We start from the raw sequence: 23249 nt of genomic DNA, 5'->3' as shown, positions 1-23249 counted from the left end.
TAATATCCAAGTGTATGGTAGGAGAAGTTTGGCCATGACTGTTTCAATCTGCCATTGTAAATTATCAGCTCCAGCCATCAAAGCTAATGATGACTGATAATTATTGTCATCAGTAATAATTATATGAGGCATCCATGGCACTCTTGGTTGTGTTGCAGTGGCAGAAGGATAGCTGAAAGATACAGAAACCTACCAACCATTACTGCTGCCAACATTAATCTGGCGTTTGAGGTAGAACATGAGCCATGGCCTTGTAAGGACATGGGTGTTCGAGCAAATGGCAGGTGGGAGAGAGAGAGCCGTGAGCCTCCCAGTAAAAGAAGATCCTCTCATTGTTTTGCTTTTCGTTCACTGGATTTGATTTGCCTCCCGAAGAACCGTAAGCCAAATGGCATTGGGAGTTCCTTTCCATGTTGCTGGCCACAAAAGTTGCCTTGATCCTTCGTTTGGCTTAAAGCATTGAAAGAGACCAATGTCCTCCACCTGGATGTGAGGTATCGAGTAATCTAGATGAATGAAAGGATGACTAAAAACATAGGGCAGTGTAGACTTCTTAACCTGTGTACAATATGAATACTCTTTGGAGAGTAATGCTACCAATTGCCTATTTGCATATCATAGATTCAGTAGATGCAATATATAAGTAATTTGGTTCCTCATGTTCTTTGAATTAGTTATATTATAAAAGTGATAAAAGGGATGATAAAAAAATATAGATAAATACTTTTTATATTATTTTTTTATTTTTTAAAAAATATTTATGTCATATGTTATATATGTATATATATATACACATATATATATACGCCATAAATCAAGATTCAATGAAAGCAAAAAAACTTTCATTCGAGTTTTTCAATAAATGTAGTCTGTCCCATTGAAAAAGGAATGACGAATGATATATATATATATATATATATATATATATATATATATATATATATATATATTTATTGAGGTGTGAATCTACTTAAAACAAAAAGAATAAGTGGAGTAATTACTTTTATTTTTTCTCAATGACATCGGCCGACAACGAGCTCACTTGAAATTTTCTCAATGAATCGTGTCAAATAAAAATAAAAATAAATAAATTATATATATATATATATATATATATATATATATATATGTATATATATAAGGAAATTAATTTATTATGTATATGTATGTACGGATGTTTTCATTTGGGGCGCTTCACCCTTTTATTCGACACTTAATTAACGGCGGAAGTGGATAGAGATGGGTGTTGCGACCGTAGGCTTCGCTGCAGTTTCTCCTCTTCGCGCCGTTTATCTCTCGAACAGCTCGGTATCAGCTCGTCTTCCTCCTCTAAACTCTCGCCCTTCTCCTCTCTCTTTCGATTTTGGAGCTCAATCATCGTATCCACGACAGCATGTGAGCGATGGCGTATCCGAGAAACAGACGCAGCCGGCCCGGGTGGCGCTTTCTGGCCCTCACAAGTGGCGCATGGTCATCGCTTATGATGGCACCAAGTTCGCAGGTCCGATCCGACCTTCTTGGCTTCTTGGATCGTGTTTTTCTTTCCGAATAATAACTTTCTTTGTAGCTTGATTTGTGTTGACGAATGTTGAGGGTCGACGATGTTATTGCGTTGATTGAAACATAATTATACTGAGAGGATTGTGCTGGTGTGTATGAACATAGTGGAGGAGAAAGCCGCAAATGGAAGGGTCTATAATCTGTTCGACGAAATGTCTGTGCCCTCATATCTCGCATCCCTTGCATTTCGTGTGTTTGCTCCATCACCTATCTTGACAAAAAGTTGAAAATTGTATAATGTCGATATGGGTTGACATTTTAGGTCACAGATCTGATCATGGGAAATCCCGGATTGTTCCTCTGGAGGATATGCTTCTTCTTCGGGGATGGTGGCCGTGATGGATGACTAGGAATATTGATCTAAGCGTACTGTAGATCCTGGCAGTTGACTTGGTGCACTATTTTGTTCTAAGATGCTAACCATGGGGAATACTAGATTTTGATAGAAATTGAAAGGTAGAAACCATTGCGCTCGTACTTGAAAGTTATATAGCAGCGTTCTTGGCAAATGGCTTGGTGGAGGGGATTGCCCATTTTACATTTCAGGCATGAATTTTTCCTGATACGAACTGGATATATTATCTGCAAGTCTCATCTGGGGCTTGGTATTTCTCATGCTTGTTTGTTTTGAACAATTTTACATTTTGTACATGATGGTTGTCTAGTTGTGTTATTTTCGAATCATAGTATCCTTGCTACGATTCATTTCAAATATTGGTAAAATTCGTTTTTTTCCTGTGTATCTGCAATATTTTCGAATCGTGATGGTATAGTGTCTAGTGTTTGGTTAAAAACAAGCCATGTCTCTATCAGACAAAGGATGAATTAGTAGCTTAAATAGCTAATATCCTTTTGTTCTACTTTGTTGTGCATTCCTCAAAATGACAGTGAACTGGGTCTGTTATTTATCTGTGCTTAAAATGTATCTTTCTATTAAACAAAAGAATATTTATCTGATTGGCATAACCTCAAATTACTTCAGGTTGGCAATATCAACAGTCACCACCAACAATACAGTGCCTCATAGAAAATGCCTTAACGTGCATCACAAAGCTTGATCGAAAAGACCTTTGCTTGGTTGGTGCAAGCAGGACCGATGCTGGTGTCCATGCCTGGGGTCAGGTTTGGTCATCTTAATTAATGCTGCTATGGTCCTTTCTTTTTGTTACATTCTTTTCACACTGTTTTTGTCGATATCATGAAGTAATATATTATATTCACCAAAGCGTTGATATGCATCAATTAACCTCTTAACTCACAAAAAGTTCAATCAGTCATCAGATCATCAAACATATCGTAGGTTTTATACTTGAGGCGATCACATGAGAATATATGTTGCTTCCACTTTATCCAGGTTGCACACTTCATTACGCCTTTCATGTACGACAGTTTGGATACCCTTCATGCTGCATTGAATGGGCTTCTACCTCCGGAAATCCGAGTGAGAGAAATTAGTGCAGCATGTCCTGAATTTCATGCTCGTTTCTCCACAAAAAGCAAGACTTATCAATACAAGATATACAATTATCCGGTTATGGATCCTTTTCGGTCTCTTTATGCATATCATAGTGCTTATAAACTCAATCCAGTTGTCATGAGAGAAGCTGCAGCATATTTTGTTGGGAACCATGACTTCTCATCTTTTGCAAATGCCTCACACAACGATCGCTTGGGTAATCCAGTGAAAGAAATCTTCCGATTCGACATCACTGAACTGGTAATTATGTCCACTACAGACTACAGACTTGTTTTATGCAGATTGTGCCCTGCTTTGATTATAAATGGCTCTTTTACGTACCATTTAAACTCGCTATGAAATCTTGCATTTCCCAGGATGCTCTTTTGCTGCTCGAGGTTGAGGGCACTGGTTTTTTATTCAGACAAGTGCGGAACATGGTGATTCTCATTCAACAGCTTGTTATTCTGAGAAAAATAAAGGAAAATTGGTTAAGAGCTTGTAATTCTCATTCAGGAAGTCATGCATCCAACATATATCATTATTATAGAAAGTCCATCTACCTGTGAGCTTGTACTCCACACTAGAATGTTCTACCATGTGTTCTCTCTTCAGGGATTGTGTGTCAGACTTATTGGATCTCTTTCTTGTGGTAGGGCATCTAATAACATTCGTGGTTATACATATGCAGGTAGCTTTGCTGCTTCAGATTGGAAGAGAAGCACTGCCTCCTGACGTTGTACCAAAGATCATGGCAGCTCGGGACCGGAAAGAGCTTGCTAAGGTTGCATTATCAACTCCACCACAAGGACTCTGTCTCATGTCTGTAAACTACAACAACGAAAGCTTGGAACCACCTGAAGGTTGCCCAGCCGCCAGCTTCGGCAGGACCCACAGTGTGAGTAAATGTAAACTGGCATTTTACTGAATCAAGGCAATATTTTTTGACTCACAAATCAATTCTTTGATACCAACTCCACATGAAAAAGCTGACTTAAAGAATGCGATACATTAAGAAAATAACAGTAATTATCTCTTCATGTTTATAATTAAATACTCCTTCACTTGATCATATAAAATAAGAAAATAGCAAAAATAAAATAAAAAATGCATTTTACTTACATCGGGCAAACGCCTTCCATTAATAAATCATCATTTATCCTCATTGATATTAGCATTTTGACTCTTGAAAAAATTTTCGAGGTGATTCTGACTCTTAAAAGATTTTCGTTCTTCTACTCTTCAACCGATAGAAAATAAAATGTATTTATCATCGTGCATAATAAATCTGCACAAGCTATTTTGCAAATTAGAAAAGAATAATTGTATATGAGTTGGCTGCCACCGGTGTCTATTCCAATAGTGGCAGGTGATAACATCCTTGTAATTCTAGAAATTTATATATCATTTTGTATTTAGTCTTGATCAGTTTATTATCTATTAAACTATTAGATTGATATTAATATTATTTTTAAAAATATTATGATGTTAAAAATATTTAAAACATAACAAATATATTTTTGAAACTTAAATTAGTTAACATTGACCATTCTTAGAGTCTTTAATCTGAAATTTTGCTAAAATAAATATTAACGGGAAAGAGTGTTTGTGAAGGATATTAATATTTAGAAGGATATAAATGTGATATTAGATCTAATAAGAGCGTCTACAACATTTTGAACACACTTTGTTATCTAACAATAGATATACAAATAGTCGTTAATACATGAAAACTCATTCCCTCCCCCTCATATTTCATGACATAATAATAAGTAATATCCCTATTTACCCAACCACAAATGGTTGATATTTTTCGATATAAAGATCATACAATCATTTCGAAACAATAAGCGATAACTTTAGTACAATAAATGATTTAATAAAAATTATTATTAATCATGAATTTTCTTCCAATAGCCTTATGTTACTACAAATTGTGGATCTATAGGCATCAATAACTTTGACATCAATGAAAACACACCCTCCCCTATCAAACATCAAAATGAGTTATATTTATGATATAGCATATTTGATAGTAAATAAAAAACAAGAGCATTCAAATTCCTTTAGATGATCTAATTAGTAAACAAAACCAATTTAGAGTGTGCATTTTTATTTTTATATAACTATGTTTCAGACAGAGATTAATGCATGAGAATTTTCTTTTAATAACGGAAATATAGATTAATATATGATAAACAAAAAATAAAAACATTAGATTTAGTATAGATAGTAATGTACAAATGAAGAAAGCAATGTCATACAGAATTAAATGAAATGAAAATTGTAAATATCATAAACAAAATAGTTTAATAACTGAAATAAATATTAATATTCTAATAAAAATAAAAAATATATATTAAATTTTAGATAGAGATTAATAAAAATTATGTATAAAGAAATATGACATGTAATTAAATATCTTGGTAATTTTATTGGAACAAAACTTTATTTAAGGGGTTTTAAGAGTACTTTAGTCCTTTTACCATTCGAAACATCTGATTACTGAACCGACCCGATTGTAGGTCCGGTTCATGAGTTTTCCGGTCCGACAGGTCCGGTCCGGGTTAAAAGCTTAATGACAGGACTCCGAAACCCAAGGCTTAGGGTTTAAACTTTAAAGCCGAGAGAGAGAGAGAGAGAGAGAGGGGGTATTCGCGGCGGTTCGACGCTCCAAAACCCTCCTCTCCTGTTCTGAAGAGCTTCTCACCGCCAAATCGTCGATCCTTCCTCTTCTCTTCCTCCGCCGACAACCATGTCGATCGCCGCCCAACTCCAGGCTATCCGCTCCGTCCTCAGAGGGACTTCGGAGGCGCAGATTCGCCCCTCCGTTCTTTTCGACTCCAGAGCGGCTTCCGACATCGATCTCAAAACAATTTTCCCCATAGCGCTGTCAGGTACAATCGATTCCCCTCCCCGCTTCTTGATTTTGTGTTCCCTGTTGATTTCTCATGGTTAGGGGTTTGAATTTTAGGGTTGGAGGTCCTTATCGAGTTGGATACTCGCTTCAGAAGCTACAAAGACTCTCTTTTTAACCAGACTAGTCTCGAGTTGAATAGGGAGAAGATGGTTCCTAAGGAAGAAGAGAAGGTCAACAGGTCCATATGCTCGTACCTCCGGTTGCTTTCCGGGTACTTGCAGCTCCATGCTGCTCTCAAGACGCTTGAATATCTCATCCGCCGATACCTGTATGGTTTTCTTATATAATTTCCCCATCAAATTATACTCTTTAGTCGTGCAACTTCAGTTAACTCAGTATGCTTCATTTGGGTAATTGCAGAGTTCATATATACAATCTGGACGAACTGATTCTCTGTGCACTACCGTTCCATGACACGGAAACTTTTGTTCGCATTGTCCAATTGCTGGATTTAGGGTTCGGATCAGCTGATGCTTTTTCTATTGCCTTACCATTATTGCTTGCTTCCTCTCGTCCCAGTTTAGTTATTTTTCTGTTCTGAAATTTTGTTCAGAAATAGCAAGTGGTTGTTTCTCGAAGGTGTCAAGGCTTCAGGTGCACCTCCACCAAGGCAAGTCATCGTGCAACAGTGCGTTCGTGATAAAGGGCTTTTGGAGACTTTGTGCAACTATGTTCGTAACTTCAATATCTTTCCCATCCCTTTCACTGCATACCTTTTACACAGTGCATCTTTGTTTTAGATTTACTACTGTTACTCCTACTTTTGCAGGCATCTCCAACAAAAGAGTTTCAGCATTCGAGACCTGTTATTTGCTTTTGTACTGCAGTTGCTGTGGAGGCTTTGGGTGCCATCCCTAAGCTGGACACTGATACCGTACAGAGGGTCTTGGGATTTGTATTTAATGGGCTTAACCCTGCTATGAGTGGAAATCAGGATCACAAGGTAAGTTTTGAACAGAAAATTGTTTATGGTTTTACCTTTTTCCATTCCTTGGTCCTGCTTGTCACAGATGATCCAATTGGCATTTCTATTCACAACTTAGAAGTGGCCGTTGTTGGCATTAGCGTCCATGCCTAATATGTTTTCCAAGTATCACTCCAGAATTCATTGAAGATTGTTTTTTTCCATTCATTGTGATTTTCGGGTTGAAGAATTGGTGAGAAGTCCAAGGACAAATTGGACTTCACATGTATGACTCTGATTCATGAATTAGATGAACATGTGAATCACTCTGAAATAACACATAAAGCAATTAGATTTCAAATGTAATGATAAATATCTAGCCGGCCGGTTTGCTAAGTTCAAAGTTGTGACTTGTTTTCTCTTTTGTTAGAGTTAATCCTGTAATTGAAGTCGATACTATACCACTGTATAAAATTTTGTTACTTTTCAGGGGTTCTTTAAATCAAAACTATTTTGAGTTGTATTTGCAGTAAGAGGTTTTCTCTTAGGTGTTGGTATAGGAGAATTAATGATCATTAAGATATGATTTAGAGAGTTCTACAAGTTAGTTATCATGGGTTCTTGTGGGATCATGGTTTTTTTCACACAAAAGAAAAAGAGTGAAAGTAATCTTCTCAAAAGTTAATGTCTGAAAAGGTTCAGCTACTGTATATGTAAGAAAATTGTGCGTACTTGAAATTTTTTTTTCTTGTAATTGGTAATAGATGAATCAATGACTTATTTGTTGGTTTATAGCCATATCTTTCTCATCTCTTTCTTTCTTCTTTTTGCTCCAATTTATTCTTTTTTTAAATTATCTACTGTTCATTCTTTGATCTGTAGTTTTGTAATTGATTATTTTTCATCTTGTTACTTCGTTATAATTAGTATATTGATAGGTTTTCTGTTAACCATTATTAAAGTTTGCTGTTCTCCATGAGATCGACCCTTTGTCAAAAGAAATTATGTAAATTGTACTTGGTTTGTGTTATTTCTTCAAATGCGCTCACTCTGTTTTGTTAGTATTAGATCGAGTTGTCTATTGGTGATATTCAATTGATACTCTTACGAAGACCATCAATTATTGGAGATCCAACGACCTTAAATGGGGGTACTATTCCATGAATAATCTGTAGGATTGCTAATTGCTCCCAGATAGCATGTGTTGAAGGGTATTGCAGTTCTATATCATGCATAGCATACTGTGATGAAGTGATGAGTCACACGGCTCTAGTTGAAGATTTTAAGAGTATTGTCATAAACCTGAACCTGCATCCTTTTTGATGAATATGATGATTACAGTGGAAGAGATTCCGCTTCTAAAATTGGAGAAGAACAATATAATTATATTGTTAAGAAGTCTTTAAACAAAGTGTTCATACATCATCATGGATGACTTGACTATTGATGATGGAAGTTGTGCGATAAAGATATTGCAAATGAATTTTCTAAGAACAATCGACAAGATGTAGAACAAGATGTTCAATCTATCATCAAGTTGCTACAGTTTGTTTTCATGGGTTTCCCTAAGCATTTACAACAAAAGATAGATGGATAGTTGATGGTGATTCTTGTAATAATTGAATATAGAAACCGATTGGTCCAGAATAAGTCCAACTATTCTATTATTCTTTTCTAATTTTTAATGTATATTTATTAAAATTGCAGTCTATTTGGTTGATTTGTTGATCTGACATTTACTCATTCACCTGAAGCTCAATTGGATTGGTCATCATTATGGTTCTGCCGAACCTGGTATCAAGCGTAGTTCAATATATTTGATTCCATGGAGTACTCTCAAATTGGATATAAGCGCTGTATGAGTGGTCTTTGATGTACTAAATGACTTGAAGTTGGTTACTTCAGAAAAAAAGTGCGCCTTCTTCATTTCTAACCAAGCAAATGTGCACTTAACCAGATACTCTATCCTTATTAGGTCTTATAGTTAAGAACTTGGACAAATGATTTAGAGCATTTTATGTTACCTAATAACCATGCATATCATCTGATCATACATTCATCTGTTTATTTTCATTGAGCCAGTAAAAACAGAACCTGCTTAATGCCTGTTTAGGATTCCCTATTATTCTACATGAGAGACTTTTTGAAGGACCAGCTAGTTCACAAGTGTTCCTCTGTTGATCTTCCAAGATAGATTCGACCAACATTTGATATCCCTAGTTTTCTATTGGGACATTCAGGATAATGAAATATCTAATTTTCATGCAACTGGAAGCAATATATAGATAATTCTCTAGTGGTTTGTTTCTTCCATACAAATATCGATACTTATCAGATTCACTTCTGTGCTTGTCTTAAGAGTTGACACTTGTCTTGCTGTAAAATGCTCTCAATTCATTGAGCTAGTTGTATAGGATCTCAATTTTTTTTACGTTTTAATATTTTCTTCTTTTCTTTTAGTACATCTGGAATTCTTTTTTTTTTTCTTCCTTCTGTGTGATTCAGATATTTATTGTTGGATTTGGGTCATGCTTGGACTTCAGCTTTGACCAAGTAGTATTATGCTTTTGCAGGCTGCTGCTCTAATGGTAGTTGGTTTACTAGCTACTAGAGCAACATTATCCTCTAAGCTTATCCAGAGTTTGATATTCTTCATTGCAAGGATGGCTCAACGTGATGCAAATCAGTCAGTGGACTTGCCATGGCTTCGTGTGATAATAATGGCTTTAGTTACCCTTGTTCAGGTAAACATCCTGATATATCATGATCATTAGTTTGGCTTACATTTAACTTGCAGGAGCTTTATCGTGCAACAATTGATGAACATGATAAAAATATTATCCAACAATTAGAAAGGTGTGAATATATTTTACAAAGAGTAAGATATCTATTTGAATATTTTCTATTCCTTTGAAAATGTGGTCAAATATAAAAACCTTCATTCCACCTATAAAAAAAGTTGGAAAGCCTCCTCCTTTGCTCTTTCTTTTGTGAAAAATAACTAGGCTTAAACCACTTCATATCATGCTTGTGAATTCTTTAGATCCTTCAATTTTGATATCTAGTCAAATTCAACAAGTTACAGTGACCAAGTTACATCTGGGCTTATTCTCTGTACTAGTCTCTGTGGTGCATTATTCTTGTGCAATAGTTAAAAAACGTTACAACTTGCAAATACCACAAACTAAGGTTATTATCATTGTCTTATTGGTGTTTGTTGTGATCATGTTCACAACAGCATATTTGCTGGACCAAAATGCATCTAGGCTTATTTTATATATTATTCTGTGTTGTACTTTTCTTGAACAAAAACCATGGCTGAAGGAACTTTTTATTCACATTGGCTTTTGCATTTGTTTCTTTGAGTTTGGCCAATTCTTTGAATAGTCAAATTGTCCAAATATAATCAATTGATACATTCAACAGCAAGAACTACTGCAACAAGATGTAATGTCTTGACTGTTTGGGATCAACTACATGGATCTTTTTTTTTTCATTGAGCAATTGATTCATTCTAAAAAAAAGGATTTCTTTTAAAAGGCATTTGAATGTCAAACTTCTTGGAATATCAGTGTTTGAGACCAGATTCTAATGTCTCTGGAGTTAACAGTTGGCTAGAAGAACTTAATATTTGATGATGAGTTAATTATTATAAGTTTCTTATATAGGAAAGATGATATTTGATTATATTATGAGACTAATGCTGTCTATTATGATAATTATTTTTTGAGGAATTTAGAGTCTTGAGTTAATTCTGTCCTATTGGGAAATTTTTTCTATATAAGGTGGGTTTTCTGTGGTTGGGACAGTCCATGGTCCGTAGTTAGGGTTGCATAATTATGAATTTATGATGATTTTTGGTATCTGATTCATGAGGTAAGTTCTCTATTTATGTTCATATCTTTGTATGTACAACTCTAGGACACTTTATAAAACCATGGTTTAATGTTTTGCTTGGACGGGTATGTACAGGTTGGTATTTTCCGGTCCTGGCATGAACCAGTACATGGATCATCCATTTTTGGATGGTCCCGTCCAGTCCATTATATTATTTATTTAACCAGACTCTTTAAGAATGATGTGAGACCTTAGTCACGTCTTTCGTAGTTCATGTGAGACCCGTCTCAGTATGATATACTGGCATATAATTTGTTGGTGAACTGGTGTGAGCCGGACGTGTACCAGGTCTACCCATGGACTGGTACAGGTTATTCTGAACTTCAAACCTTGTATAAAACTATGTTGTACTAAGTCCACATGATTTGCTTAATTGGTTTTTCAATATTTTGCAAAAGAATTTGTTTCTGGAGTTATATAATTTATGTCATGGCATGTAATTTGGAAATGCTAACAACCATATTCATTTTCTACTGGATGCTGTGTTGAAACCCAAAATTATAAATTTTCTAAACTTGGAACTGTACTTAAAGACTTACAGACTTTGGAGCTTGTCTTATATTGTGGAGGAATTTGACCACTTAAACACTGTGGGAATTTGATCTTTAAGTGGAAGCTTTTGAAGGCCTACTGATAATAGTTATCCTTAAAACTTGTTGGTCCCAAGGTTTGTAATAGTGGGTAGATCAATAATCAATTTGACTCAAACATAATTTATGTTGTTAATTATTGTAACTTGATGATCATGTCTGTTGATAAATAATAGTGAAAACTGAAAAGGTCCCATCTCACATACTTTGAGTTTGAGGTCTATAATTTTCAATATATGTGTTGTCACATGTTGATTCTGAGGTGTATCTCGGCCATGGTAGTCTGCGTTGTGTCTGATGTGTTAAGCAAATAACATATCATAGTGTCCTTAGGTGATCACAAATATGACTAACTGAATTTTAACTTGAAAATATGGCTCATTCTACTCTTTAAGATCTATGATTTAGTTACTTTAAGGTATGATTACTGTTCTATTTCTTTCCTTTGTTTTGCATTATACAATGTTAGTATCATATTGTTCTTCATTCTCATGTTTTGTACCTGTACTGCAGTTTACTTTATCTCATGCTTGATGCTTAAAACTAATGTGTTTGCTTGTTTTATTTCATTCAGTCACAGTCCAAACAGATGCTACCAAAGAAAACTGTGATGATTTTACGGGAAATAAGGTATTAAAGGATTTTTTTTTTGTAAGCCTTTTCTTTATCTCATGCATGACATGTTTCTTTTACGAATACAGTCACTAGAAGAATGCTTTCAAATTTTTTACTCCTTTATGCTGATTCTTTACTGATTGATTGCTGTTCTTCGAAGGGACTTTCCTGGAGTACTTACTGGCTTGTATAATGAGTTCAATATTTGGGGTTTTTTTCAACTTTACATGGAGTCATTGGTTGAGCACAGGTGCATATATATATATATATATATATATATATATATATATATATATATATATTTATATAACATTTAGTTTCCTTGATCCTTCTTTATGATTATAAGTCTAGAAAATTGTTTTTCTGGTTTTTTCCAGCAGGTCCGAGGATTCCTTGCTTGATACTCTGCTTGTTATGATTGAGGCTCTTCCATCAAAGGATCTTGTTGAAATTATTGTGTCTAAGGTGCTAGCAAGTTGCATGAAGTTGTCACAAAGGATGGATACCTCAGATCCACATGAAGCAGGTATGAATTTTTTTGCAAGTTGTGGATGTATATTGATAGGAAGCAGGCAATTGGAGCACATAATTTGTATGAACTCATAGTTTCCGTGACATTCTGGCTATTTTGAGTAGATCACATTCAGAATATTTAGGTCATTTTGCTTGGCAACATGTGTTTTTGTTAATGCTGTGGACCTGTTTGTGCTAATTTTGCCTTTGCCTCAGGTAACTGGGGAAAGAAAATTCTTAATGTGCTCAACAAGCATTATCCATGTGAACTGCGTGGAGCAATTCGGAAATTTCTCGAGGTCTGTGGATTCGTCTTATGGGTTGCATTTCTTTCTTCTGCTTCATCCACTGGTTTCTTCTCCCAATGGTATAAGATTTCTGTATTAATTTTTTCAGAACTCTAGAATGAACCTAAAGGATGAAGAAAACATTGTGCAAAGGTTCTGTCTGATGTTTGATGGAGCATTGGACATGCCATCAGAGATCTCTGATTCAAAATTATGGTTTTTGCTGGAACATCCCAAGGTATAATATTATGTGATACCAGTAGTATGCATCTGTTCATTTAAGTTTTCAGTTGTAGTCGTTTGTTATTGCTTCAAGTCTGAGATTTTGTACAGATTTTGTGTTTTACTAAGTCTTACTTTTGTTTAGTGGACTGATGGTATCTTATTCTAGAGTTTATTGAGGATGCTTAACTATTTGTACACTGTCCAGGCTGTGGTTCGTCAAGCCACTTTGTCAAATATAGCTGCATCTGGAATTCTGAAAACTATAGCTGCTGATCCTAAGGTGGTTTCCCTTGGTTGTAGTGATACCAAGTATTTGCTTTTGCGATTACTTTTTTGTTTTTAAAATTTTCTAGCCATTATTTTAGTTCCACTGAATTAGCTTGGCAGAGTCTTTATCCAGTTCTTTTTTCCTTTTTTGTTTTAACCATACTGCAGAAACTTATGAACGTACAAGATGCAATAGTGCGTGCGCTACATGATGAAGATTTAAGTGTTGTAAGAGCAGCTTTGTCTATAGATGGACTGGCCAGAATTGCAAGTCCGCCTTGTCTCCTCAAAGCTTATGATCATGTACTTTCCAGATGCACCAGCATATTCAAGAAAAGTGAGTACATTTTGTTGTGGATCACAGTCTTTCGTGCAAGGAATTGTATCTTGTATATTATTTCTTATTATGAAAGTTTTCTTGATTTCTTTTTAATTTTTTTTTAATGTGAGCTAATTTTTAAAATTGTAAAGAGGCTTTTGAATTCTCAAACTACAAATCGTAATGCCTTCTGTAGCCATCATAAATTCTCCACGAATTACATGACATTAATAAATTAATATGACTAATAGAAGTGCACCATGATACCCAAGAATCAATCACAATAAAATGATGCCACACATACCAAGAAATCAAGTAAAATGACAAATGATCTGGAATCTAGTCTTATGCAAGTCTAGACTGGAAGTGCTATTTTGGACCGAACATTCCCTGCACTGTTTTGCATATCTTAATTTACTTGGCCATATTGAGTGATAATGACATTTCGTAGTTGCTTTTGTTCTTAGATGCATTATTCTCTTTGCTATGGGCAGTTTTGTTAGGTATAGAACTTTATGTATGTTTTGCAATCCATGACATAGTTCTCTTTCTTTGCCTATTAAATAACTTGTTGCATTGTGCTTCTAGTTATTCACTTCCTAAAATGCATTTCATTTTATTTCTCTGCAGATATATCCCAAACATCTCTAGCTTCTGATATTGCTGTGTCATGTCTTGAACGCATGGTTCTGGAGTTTCAGTCGCAACACTTGGATTACTCTATAGAAGTTGCTAAAATGATTTTCCCTTTGCTCCTTGTTCTTCCAAAGGTTTTTTCACTGTGTAAAATTTTCTCATTGTTTTTACTTGTTGTTTGTCAATTTTCTTTTGAAATATACAGATTGATTTCCTTCTCTTGTATTCTGCAGACATGGAGGGTCAACTTGAAAACTTTGGAACTAGTTAATAAAGTAAAGTGGTCGTTTTATGCTGAAATTTCTACTGCACACAATTCAGTAAAATTTGATCAAATGAAGGTATTAAAAATGCATTAGGCTGACATGTTTTGTTTCTTTGTTATTTGATAATTACACTTTGTACTTCATCAAGTAATGATATGCAAGCGTATCTTGTTTCGTGCATCTGTGCTCAGTGTGTTTGCTTACTTCTGAACTGTATCACAATTAAAACATTGTTTAATTGAAAATGTTGATAATGTGAATGTGTGATTAGTAAAGTTCTGGATAGAAACAAAAAAAGTTGCATATAGCTGACTAAATATGTCAGACCTGATTATTCCTTATTGTTTTTTGAGCAATGGCATGACAGTAAAGAATCAAATTTACTGTCACAGAAAAAGATAGATGTCTTAGAAAAAGCTGAAAAATAAATTGGAGCAGAATTGAAGGACAGATCAGGCTACCAGCCCATGACTTCTAATTTGCCAAAAGTTGGTTTCTTTCAGCTGCACAACAGCTCTATTAAGCGACATAATAGTAAATTAGTAATTGTTTCTTCTTGATGGAAAATGGACTAATTTGCTGGTTACTTAATGGATTAGGTTATACTGATATCCCTTTGTTGAAATTCAAATGCTAGAAAGTTAATAATAGGAGTATCAGATGTTTACCACCGTTATTGAAGCTAATCTAAAAGGTATTATGCAATAGTGTAATGGTAAATGAGTATGTGAAGTGTCTGTGAACCTGCTCAAATGCAGGTTTGTAAGGAACTTATTCATGCACATCAAATAGTGGAAAGTGTTGTATATTTTTGTAATTTCTATTTGTTTAGTCAAAAGATTTCCTGGCTTGTATTTTTGATATGATTAATGGTATGTATGTTGTACCATTTATCAGTGATTTCAATAGGTGCTTAGGCGCTCGGGTGAGGTTAGGCGAGGCCCGAGCGCCTCGCTTCACTTCCAGGTGGTGCGCTTCAAAGAGGCGTCGTCTGGGCGCTCGCCCGAGCCCAGGCGCTGGGCGCATCGGGCGAGCGCCTAGGTTAAACCAGGCGACCGAGCCAACGTTTTAGGTCTGGTTCGGTCTCCGGTGCTTTAGTTGGTTCAATTGAACCAACTAAAGCACCGATATCAGCTGCCGCTGCCCAACCCTAACCCTGCTCGTGTTCACGCTACCATTGCTGCTACTCGCTGTCGCTACCGCTGTCGCCGCTTGCCGCTCTCGTTGCTCGCTCCCGCTATCGCCGCTCGCCGCTCCCGCTCCCGCTGTCGCTGTCACCGCTCGCCGCTCCCACTCCCGCTGTCGTTGCTCGTCGCTGCTCGTTGCCGCTCGCCGCTCCCGCTGCTCGCTGCCTCTCGTCGCTCCTGCTGCTCACTTTTACCGCTGTCGCTGCACCCTCGGTCTTCCCTTATACCCCTCTTCCTTCTCCTCTTTCGAAAGTATACTGTTAACAGTATACTAGTAACAGTAATGTATTTGTATTTATTAGATTAATGATATATTATTTTGATTTTAATACTGTAAATAATTATATTATATATTTTAATATTTTAGCGTATCGCTTCGCTCGGGCGAGCGCCTAGCGCCTTTTGGCGCTTGGCGCTTTTTAAATCACTGCCATTTATTAACTTGAGCAGTACTTCGATATCATCTATGATTGTACTATGGTTGGCATGATCCACATAGAAGGGTCAACTGGATTAGCTTTAAGATTAAGTAGACTTTTTTGATTAGTTCTTGGATATTAAAGCATTTTTCCTAGAGTTTTAAGTTTTATGAGTGAAGAAGGAAACAAATAATAGTTGACTGAAGTGGGAGGTGATAATTGTTGGTAATTGTTTTTTTTGACATTAATTACCTAGTTTTGCTTAATAAAAGACATTTTATAATTGTTAACCAAAGGTGTTCTTCATGCAATGAATGAGGTTGGTTCTTTGCTGCCTGAAATTGTGCTGCCAAATACAGAAGTAGCACCTCATACTGGTTATGCTCGCATGCATCTGACCTTTTCAATGCCTCACTAATGAAGGAGCCTCATTTAATTGATTTCCTACTTGTTTTGTTGAATGAGCAGGACTCTGACATGCATTTTCTGAGCAACATCGAGGGCCTTGGGGTGCCTCATAATTATTTTTGTGTTACTTATGTTTGTTATAGTGTTCTTCCCAATTTTGTGATTTTGTTGGCTCATGCTATTTTTTTTTTTCATAGTTCTCTGAAGACATAAGTCTTAAAAATTGGAAGGTTTCTTATAAATCCATGCTGCAATTTAAATTGGCCCTCGCTACAATTTGCAATGGACTCAGTCAAGAAAAAGTTTGGTGTTTCTCTTACGTATTTACATTGATTCTGGCCAAGTTATGGTGCATACATGTAGGATGAAGTCCCATCATTCATGTGTTCTGGCTATGGGATTGTTCCAATTAATTAATAAATGGTTGATCTAGATATCTGAAGAAAGATTAGACAATAAACGAAGGCTAGGACAACTATTGTTGATTGCAACTTGAATATTTCAAACTTAGAAAATGGTATAGGGCACTCAGATAGATTGCCAAGGAGTGCAAAGTAAAAATTATTTTTATGCTTCAAATTGTATAACAATGTGTGTTTCTTGAAGTGATTGTTCATGCACTTATCCAATATCTGTTAGGTTGAATTGAGAACTCTTACCTGTTGGCTTTTATGATTAGCTGCATCTTATTGGTGATGATGCAAGGTAGTTCAGAACATCTTGAAATGTGATGGCATCTAGTTATATACTTATGTTGCATAAACTAGAAAGTAATGACTAAATAAGCATGAACCATACTTGGGTGTGACTTTGTGTGTTTCTTATAAGTTATAAATTCTTATAGGATTCTCACACTAGTATAGGTTTCCTAAATTTGGGGGCACATGAACTTGATGCAGAATCCTCATTTTGATCATGCTGCTTCTATTAATTCAAGAACTATTAAAGCTTTGGCTGAAACATTTGTTGCAAACCCTCAAGAGAATATTCAGTGGTTGATCGAGTGCAGCAGCTACAGTAAACAGTCTAAGACTTTGTTTTTCTTCATCATATTCCAGGCACTGATGATCATAAATGCAGGTATCTATGTTCAATATTTGCTGCAATTTTTTTAATTTTAGTAAATAATTATCTTTTCAAGTTTTACCTTCCCTTTTATACCTATAACACTCCGATGTTCGGAAGGAATCTATATCCTTCTATAATAATGAAATTGCAGAAGATTTACTGACCTCTATTTGTTTGTCATTATAGAAAGTACCACATTTTCATATATGCTAGCACTGTGCAGTATTATATTTGTAAGCACTTTATGGTTGTTATCTTTGTCATTATACTGAATCATGATCATTTATCTTGTTTGTAGCTTTTGAGTACCTTTACTAGGACTTCTGTACTTGTTTCTTTGTGCATGAAATATGCAAATTAATATAAAAAGGTAGATCAGCAGATATATGTATATATTTTTATATAAACATAAATATTTTATTAACTAATTAAAAAATTAAAGTAATTTTTAATTAGTCGATTAGCTTGAGATGAAATGTGTCTAGTCTAAATATAAAAATGACGGGACCTATGTTAATGACCCATTGGATATTAGTTAAGATATTTATGTTTGGAAAAAAAATGAAATTGACGAACAAGTCAACACATTGTTCATAGGATTTAAATGCAAGCTTAGACTGGGAAGACTGGGTCTAGTTTGTTTCTTTGCGGTTTAGATCATTAGGTCTTGAGTCGCATAAACAACCTTTTTGCTTGCATAGGTAAGACTATACATTGGCACTTTCCAATCTTAACCAATGGTGGGAGCTTTGCACACTTGGTCAACCTTTTTTCGCTTTTAACCAAATACTAAAAAAATTTATTGTGAGCAGCAAGCATGATTTATTTCTGAAATTTGGAAAACAAATTTGTTTACTAAAATTTATGATGAACTAGACTTGATGTTTCCTAACTTTGTTCATGAAAAAGATAAAAAGGAACCGGTATTACGAGACTATATGCTAATAGTAAAAACTGAGGATTTGTGCATCCAGGGTTGGTAATTGCAGACCATCATAATTTCAAATGACTTAGTGGTTATTACAAATGAAGCTCTTTGTTCAAATAATAAAAGTAGTGGTTGTAACTATTCCACCTTAACTAACAAAAGGAAGACACGAGTGAAAATATTTAAAACAATCAAGCAAGGGGGAACTAATTTGTAAGAATTCTTTATAGACCTGGGATGATGCTTTATCACCCGGGATGACTGTTATTTGGCTGTATGAATCAACAATCAAAATATTACAAAAATTAAAGAACTTGTATACTAAATGCTTATATATAAATTAGAGGGTTTATAAACTTCTAATTAGTAAAATAATATACTCTAAATCACCAAAAGAAAAGCATGATTATTATTGATATGATAAAAAGTTGTTTAAGAAGTTACAGCAGGACTCGAGTGTGAGTAACAAAAAGCAATGTACTAATATCTAAATCGATGAAGAATAGAAAATGTTTTATATATGTTGAGAGTAGGGATTAAGCTATAAATTACTTTGTCTGACCTACCAAAAGTAATATATAATTTAGTTCAATGATGTTACTATAAGAATATATTGGAAATTCTGGATGTGTTCTAACAATAAAAATGAGGGACTGATCTGTTAAAAGAGAAAAATATTGTACTAAAAAAATGTGTTTGACTCCAACAGTCTTTTAAGGATGCTTGTAATTCTAAGACTTGCTTGTTAATGATAAAAATGGACTGATCTATAAAATGATAAATGCTTACTGACCACAACTGTTTGTACTTCTTAGATAAATGTCATTCCTCCAGTAATTTTCTCCAGCACCTTAGTTGATCTTGTTGACATGACAAATCTACATGTTCACACCTTAAAGAAAGATCACGAGTAGTTGCAGAACTGTATTAAATGATTGGGCCTTGCACAAATTTGGCTAAATTTGGGCTTAACAAGACTCAAAGCAATAGTCATGTTCTATTTGTTGTAATAGGTATTGAATTTGCTGACTGAATAACCACTGTTCACTGATTGTCATTACTATAAATTTAAGAGCTTACTAGCAGCACAATGTTTTCTTTTGATAGTTCTTGATTAACAATTTGCCTTGGGTATGTTCCATACCTAGAGTTTGGCAGCCCACTGAAGATATATCAGGCTTGCTTTTTAGCTTTCAAGAATGAGTGGCATGAAATGGAGCTGCAAGGAGGTTTGGTTCCTGCCGAAGAGGTATGCCCTTGGAGTGTTTTTTATTTTTTTTCCGCAACTAATTTTATTTTGAGAATGTTTCTTCGTAACCCAGTTTTATCTGTTGCAGTTCAATGTGGACAAATTTGGAAAATCTTGTTTGGAATTAGTTAAGCAGCTGTCTAGTGCTGATGTTGAAGCACTGAATTGGAATATTCTAATTTGTGTTTTCTGGACAATACTGAAATCATACAATGAAGCAGCTAAGCATAATAAATTGGTTAGTGACTTATGCGAACAACTTTGTTCTATAGTTCAGTATGAACCAAACTTAAGTTGTGGTCAGTTTATGTTTTAAAGTTTGTTTTTCTTGATCATGTACAAGCCCTTAATACATAATAATTTCTTTCAATACAGGAAGATTTTGCTGAGAATTTTAATATTCTTGATGAGCTGTATCTCTTCTTTACTACATCACCTTCCAGGAAACTCTTCAGGAGTCATATTCAGTTTCTGGTGATGAATTGCTGCAGATCTCCTTTTGAGTTTCTATCGAAATATTTCACAGAAGAAGGTTTCTGATGCTTGTCTTCTCTTTATTTAGTCAGTTGGTTATTGTGCAATGAATGGATGGAGCTAACATGCTATCTTGATAATTTTTTTTAACTGTTCTTTGCTAGCCTGATATCAAATAGTCCATTGTGCCACCACCAACCAAAAGAAAAAAAATGGTGCAAATGTTCAAAATCATTCCCTTTTTCTAATTTTTTTTTCTCCACTTTTGGTATCAGTTCACTTTGTTGGATTCAGCTAATCTTTTATCTTGCTTTACATTTCTTCTGATAAGACGGATTATTGCTAATGAAATGAAAAACTTCCAATAGCTTGATATACTCTGAATGATTCTGGAACCATTGGAATATATCCGTTGAAGGATCTTTTTTGTGCCAACTTGTATAACATAGTCACATACAACAACTTTTGATGATGTTGACACCTGAAAATCATTAGACAAGCTTGTGTGCTCATGAGTTCACCAATAGATTTCTTCTGGGTTGGGTTCCCTAATAGATTTCTTCTGAGTTGGGTTCACCGATAGATATCTTCTGAGTTGAGTTCACTAATAAATTTCTTCTGCACATGATATGGCATTGTACAGGCTTACTTGATAAGTTAGGGGTAAAAATAGATTGGATAACGGAAAATAATATCCATTCCACTTTTAATAGCTTGAATGCAAGTTTTAGATGGATGCTAAAGTCTGCTTTCATATTTGTTAGAAAAGACACAAATATTAAACAATTATACAACAGAGACAAATTTGAGTTTTTTTAGACCCATATGGATGTAAATTTTGTAAGAGTCTCAGATAACATTAAACAAATATTTACCAACCTAATTTAATTATATCAATGATGTGTTGAACAACTTGGAAGCAGATATGGAAAACAAAAGAAGCATAAGAAGAAAATGTAGTTCTCATTAAAATTCAATTAATAAACTATTTTTCTTTAGTCAGAATGGCTAATTATATCATTTTAATGAGTCAGTTTCTGTATTTCTTGGGTCAATTTTTACAATGCACTCTTCTAATTGTTTTGTGCCCACAACTAAGATGCAAAATTTATGTTTCTTAAGACTGAGCATGCTTTATGGATCAACATCCAAAATTTTGGAATAACATAACGTAAATTTGTGTCCTAGGTAAAACTGTTGAAATGGAAATTGGATTTTACTCCAAATTGTAAAATGATCAAGCGAGAAATAGTTACACTCTGATATATTGAAGGTAGCATCTACTCTAAAGTATATGGAATTCATTTTTAACTTATCCTAGAAAAGGCTTTGTGATACATCACTAGTGGGGTTGACTCAGTTCAAGTTATTTATAAAATGTGGAGAACCTCAAAGAACATGTTTCTCTATTAGAAATATATAAAAGGACGATAAAGGATTGCCTGCTAGGTAGGAAAGATTCTCACATCTTGTGTGAGCCCTTGATGAAACCAATAGGTAGGAAAGATTCTCACATGCAGATAATGATTTACGGTTGTTATTTTTGTTGGACCTTGATTTTAAATGTCATTCTTTAGCCAATTGCAATTTTAAATGATATAGTATCTCAAGTTAAAAGAATGATTTATGCTGCAATCAGGCTTCATAGTTGCATTTTACATAGAGGAGTCGGGGAAGGGTGAAGAATTTTATGTCATAAGAGTTATATTTTATGAAGTAATGGTGTGTTTGAAAAATGTATAGTTTTGAAGTCTAAATTTTGATGTGTGATTCAATGTCTGAACCAAGGTTCGTAATTTTGTATCGTACTGGTGTTTCGAGCTTTGCTCAGTACGGTACAGTACATGTGTACTAAGCGGTATGCTAGGGTGTACCGCTCGGTACGTATATATATAATATAATATAAAAAAAGGAGGCGTACACTCCCTCGGCAACATTGCCTCCTTTTCTTCTCTTCGTCGCGTCAGATGAGGAGAGGACCGGTCTTCTCCTCATTTGCGGCATTCGGCGAAGGTGTCGAAGGCCGCAGACGCCTTCGGCCTTCGGCGAAGAAGAAGCCGAGCTACTGCCTCTCTGTTACCTTCTGGATCGGGATTGTCGAGGGAGGGCGGCGCCGGATTGGAAAGCATTGAGGTTCTCTTGATTCTCGCTCTTCTTCGAGTGCCTTCTCCCTCTTCTCCCTAGACGCTTCTTCTTCCCTTATTGTAGTTAGGCCGCATCCAGGCTGACACTGCCCGGTAGTGGGTGGTTCGTGTATCGGTCTGCTGGTGGATCGGTATGTACCGCTTGGTACGGGCAGTATTATTCGAAATTAAAATCCTTGGTCTGAACTATGTTTTTGGCAACTGTTAATTATGAATATCTAATATTATTTCAACTTTGAAGTTCGCCTTTTGAGTAGGTTTTCAAGTTAGGCTAAAACAATGTCACAAAATGTGCTTCATAGATAAGGAATGATCTTTTATGTTGACTGGTAAGAGGAGATATGAAAATCATAGGCCTTTTGTGCTGACTGTTCAGCTTATTGCATCGGATTCTTGGTCAATGTTATTGCTATCCTTCCTCTATTTGATCGTAGGCACCAAAACCTGTTAGTTTAGAAACGAGAGATCATGTTTCTAGCTTATCCATTGGCATCCTCGATGCCTGGTGAACATAGTGCTCAAAGGATGCTGCACCTTACTAAACTTAGATTTGAATTGTGCATTACTGTTTGGATATATGACACTCTGGTTCTTTGTTTCTTTCTTTACTTTGTTGATTCACTTGTATGTTTTCCTTTTTTGTCTCATAATTGCCATCTCTTCCTGTACAATTTGAACGTTTCTGGGCATCATTGATGAATATGTTACTGCTTGTAGGCTTTTCTGTCGATGTTCAAGTTCAGAGCCTGGATTTGTGTGGGACTATATGTTCCCTATGTGCACTACCAGAGAGGCGCAATGTCGAAGAAGATAATTATTTGCAGCTTTTGCTTGGATTTCCTTCACTTCTTGTTCCACTTACTAATTGTGATAAGGTTTTGTTGGTCTTCTGAATATGAATTTTAATTTATTTGAAG

General features: G+C 35.2%; 2 protein-coding genes across 3 annotated transcripts in view; both read left to right on the top strand.

Annotated features, from left to right (window-relative positions):
* The first annotated feature begins 1189 nt into the window (after positions 1-1189).
* On the top strand, positions 1190-3972 carry LOC135626174 (uncharacterized). Its single transcript, XM_065131287.1, has 6 exons — positions 1190-1308; positions 1393-1501; positions 2543-2682; positions 2915-3277; positions 3394-3456; positions 3708-3972. The coding sequence occupies exons 1-6, from the start codon at positions 1240-1242 to the stop codon at positions 3942-3944; spliced, it is 981 nt and encodes a 326-aa protein (XP_064987359.1). The 5' UTR covers positions 1190-1239; the 3' UTR covers positions 3945-3972.
* Positions 3973-5614: 1642 nt separating this feature from the next.
* Positions 5615-23249, top strand: part of LOC103970409 (uncharacterized protein At3g06530) — a 34425-nt gene continuing 16790 nt past the window's right edge. Inside the window, exons 1-20 of one of the 2 annotated variants that reach the window (XM_018820822.2) lie at positions 5615-5913; positions 5991-6204; positions 6297-6392; positions 6490-6607; positions 6706-6879; positions 9414-9584; positions 11902-11957; positions 12103-12192; positions 12323-12468; positions 12672-12754; positions 12852-12980; positions 13173-13247; positions 13403-13571; positions 14184-14323; positions 14423-14530; positions 17369-17549; positions 19614-19714; positions 19803-19952; positions 20090-20246; positions 23050-23207. In XM_018820822.2, coding sequence (XP_018676367.2) covers positions 5772-5913; positions 5991-6204; positions 6297-6392; positions 6490-6607; positions 6706-6879; positions 9414-9584; positions 11902-11957; positions 12103-12192; positions 12323-12468; positions 12672-12754; positions 12852-12980; positions 13173-13247; positions 13403-13571; positions 14184-14323; positions 14423-14530; positions 17369-17549; positions 19614-19714; positions 19803-19952; positions 20090-20246; positions 23050-23207 — 2658 coding nt within the window. In that variant the 5' untranslated portion in view covers positions 5615-5771. Of the gene's footprint in view, positions 5914-5990; positions 6205-6296; positions 6393-6489; positions 6608-6705; positions 6880-9413; positions 9585-11901; positions 11958-12102; positions 12193-12319; positions 12469-12671; positions 12755-12851; positions 12981-13172; positions 13248-13402; positions 13572-14183; positions 14324-14422; positions 14531-17368; positions 17550-19613; positions 19715-19802; positions 19953-20089; positions 20247-23049; positions 23208-23249 lie in introns of both variants that reach the window. The other variant, XM_009384176.3, reaches the window with a different exon arrangement.

This window comes from Musa acuminata, chromosome BXJ2-11 (genome assembly GCF_036884655.1).
Source record: "Musa acuminata AAA Group cultivar baxijiao chromosome BXJ2-11, Cavendish_Baxijiao_AAA, whole genome shotgun sequence".
Classification (NCBI taxonomy): Eukaryota; Viridiplantae; Streptophyta; class Magnoliopsida; order Zingiberales; family Musaceae; genus Musa; species Musa acuminata.
This window is presented reverse-complemented; position numbering and strand designations above follow the sequence as displayed.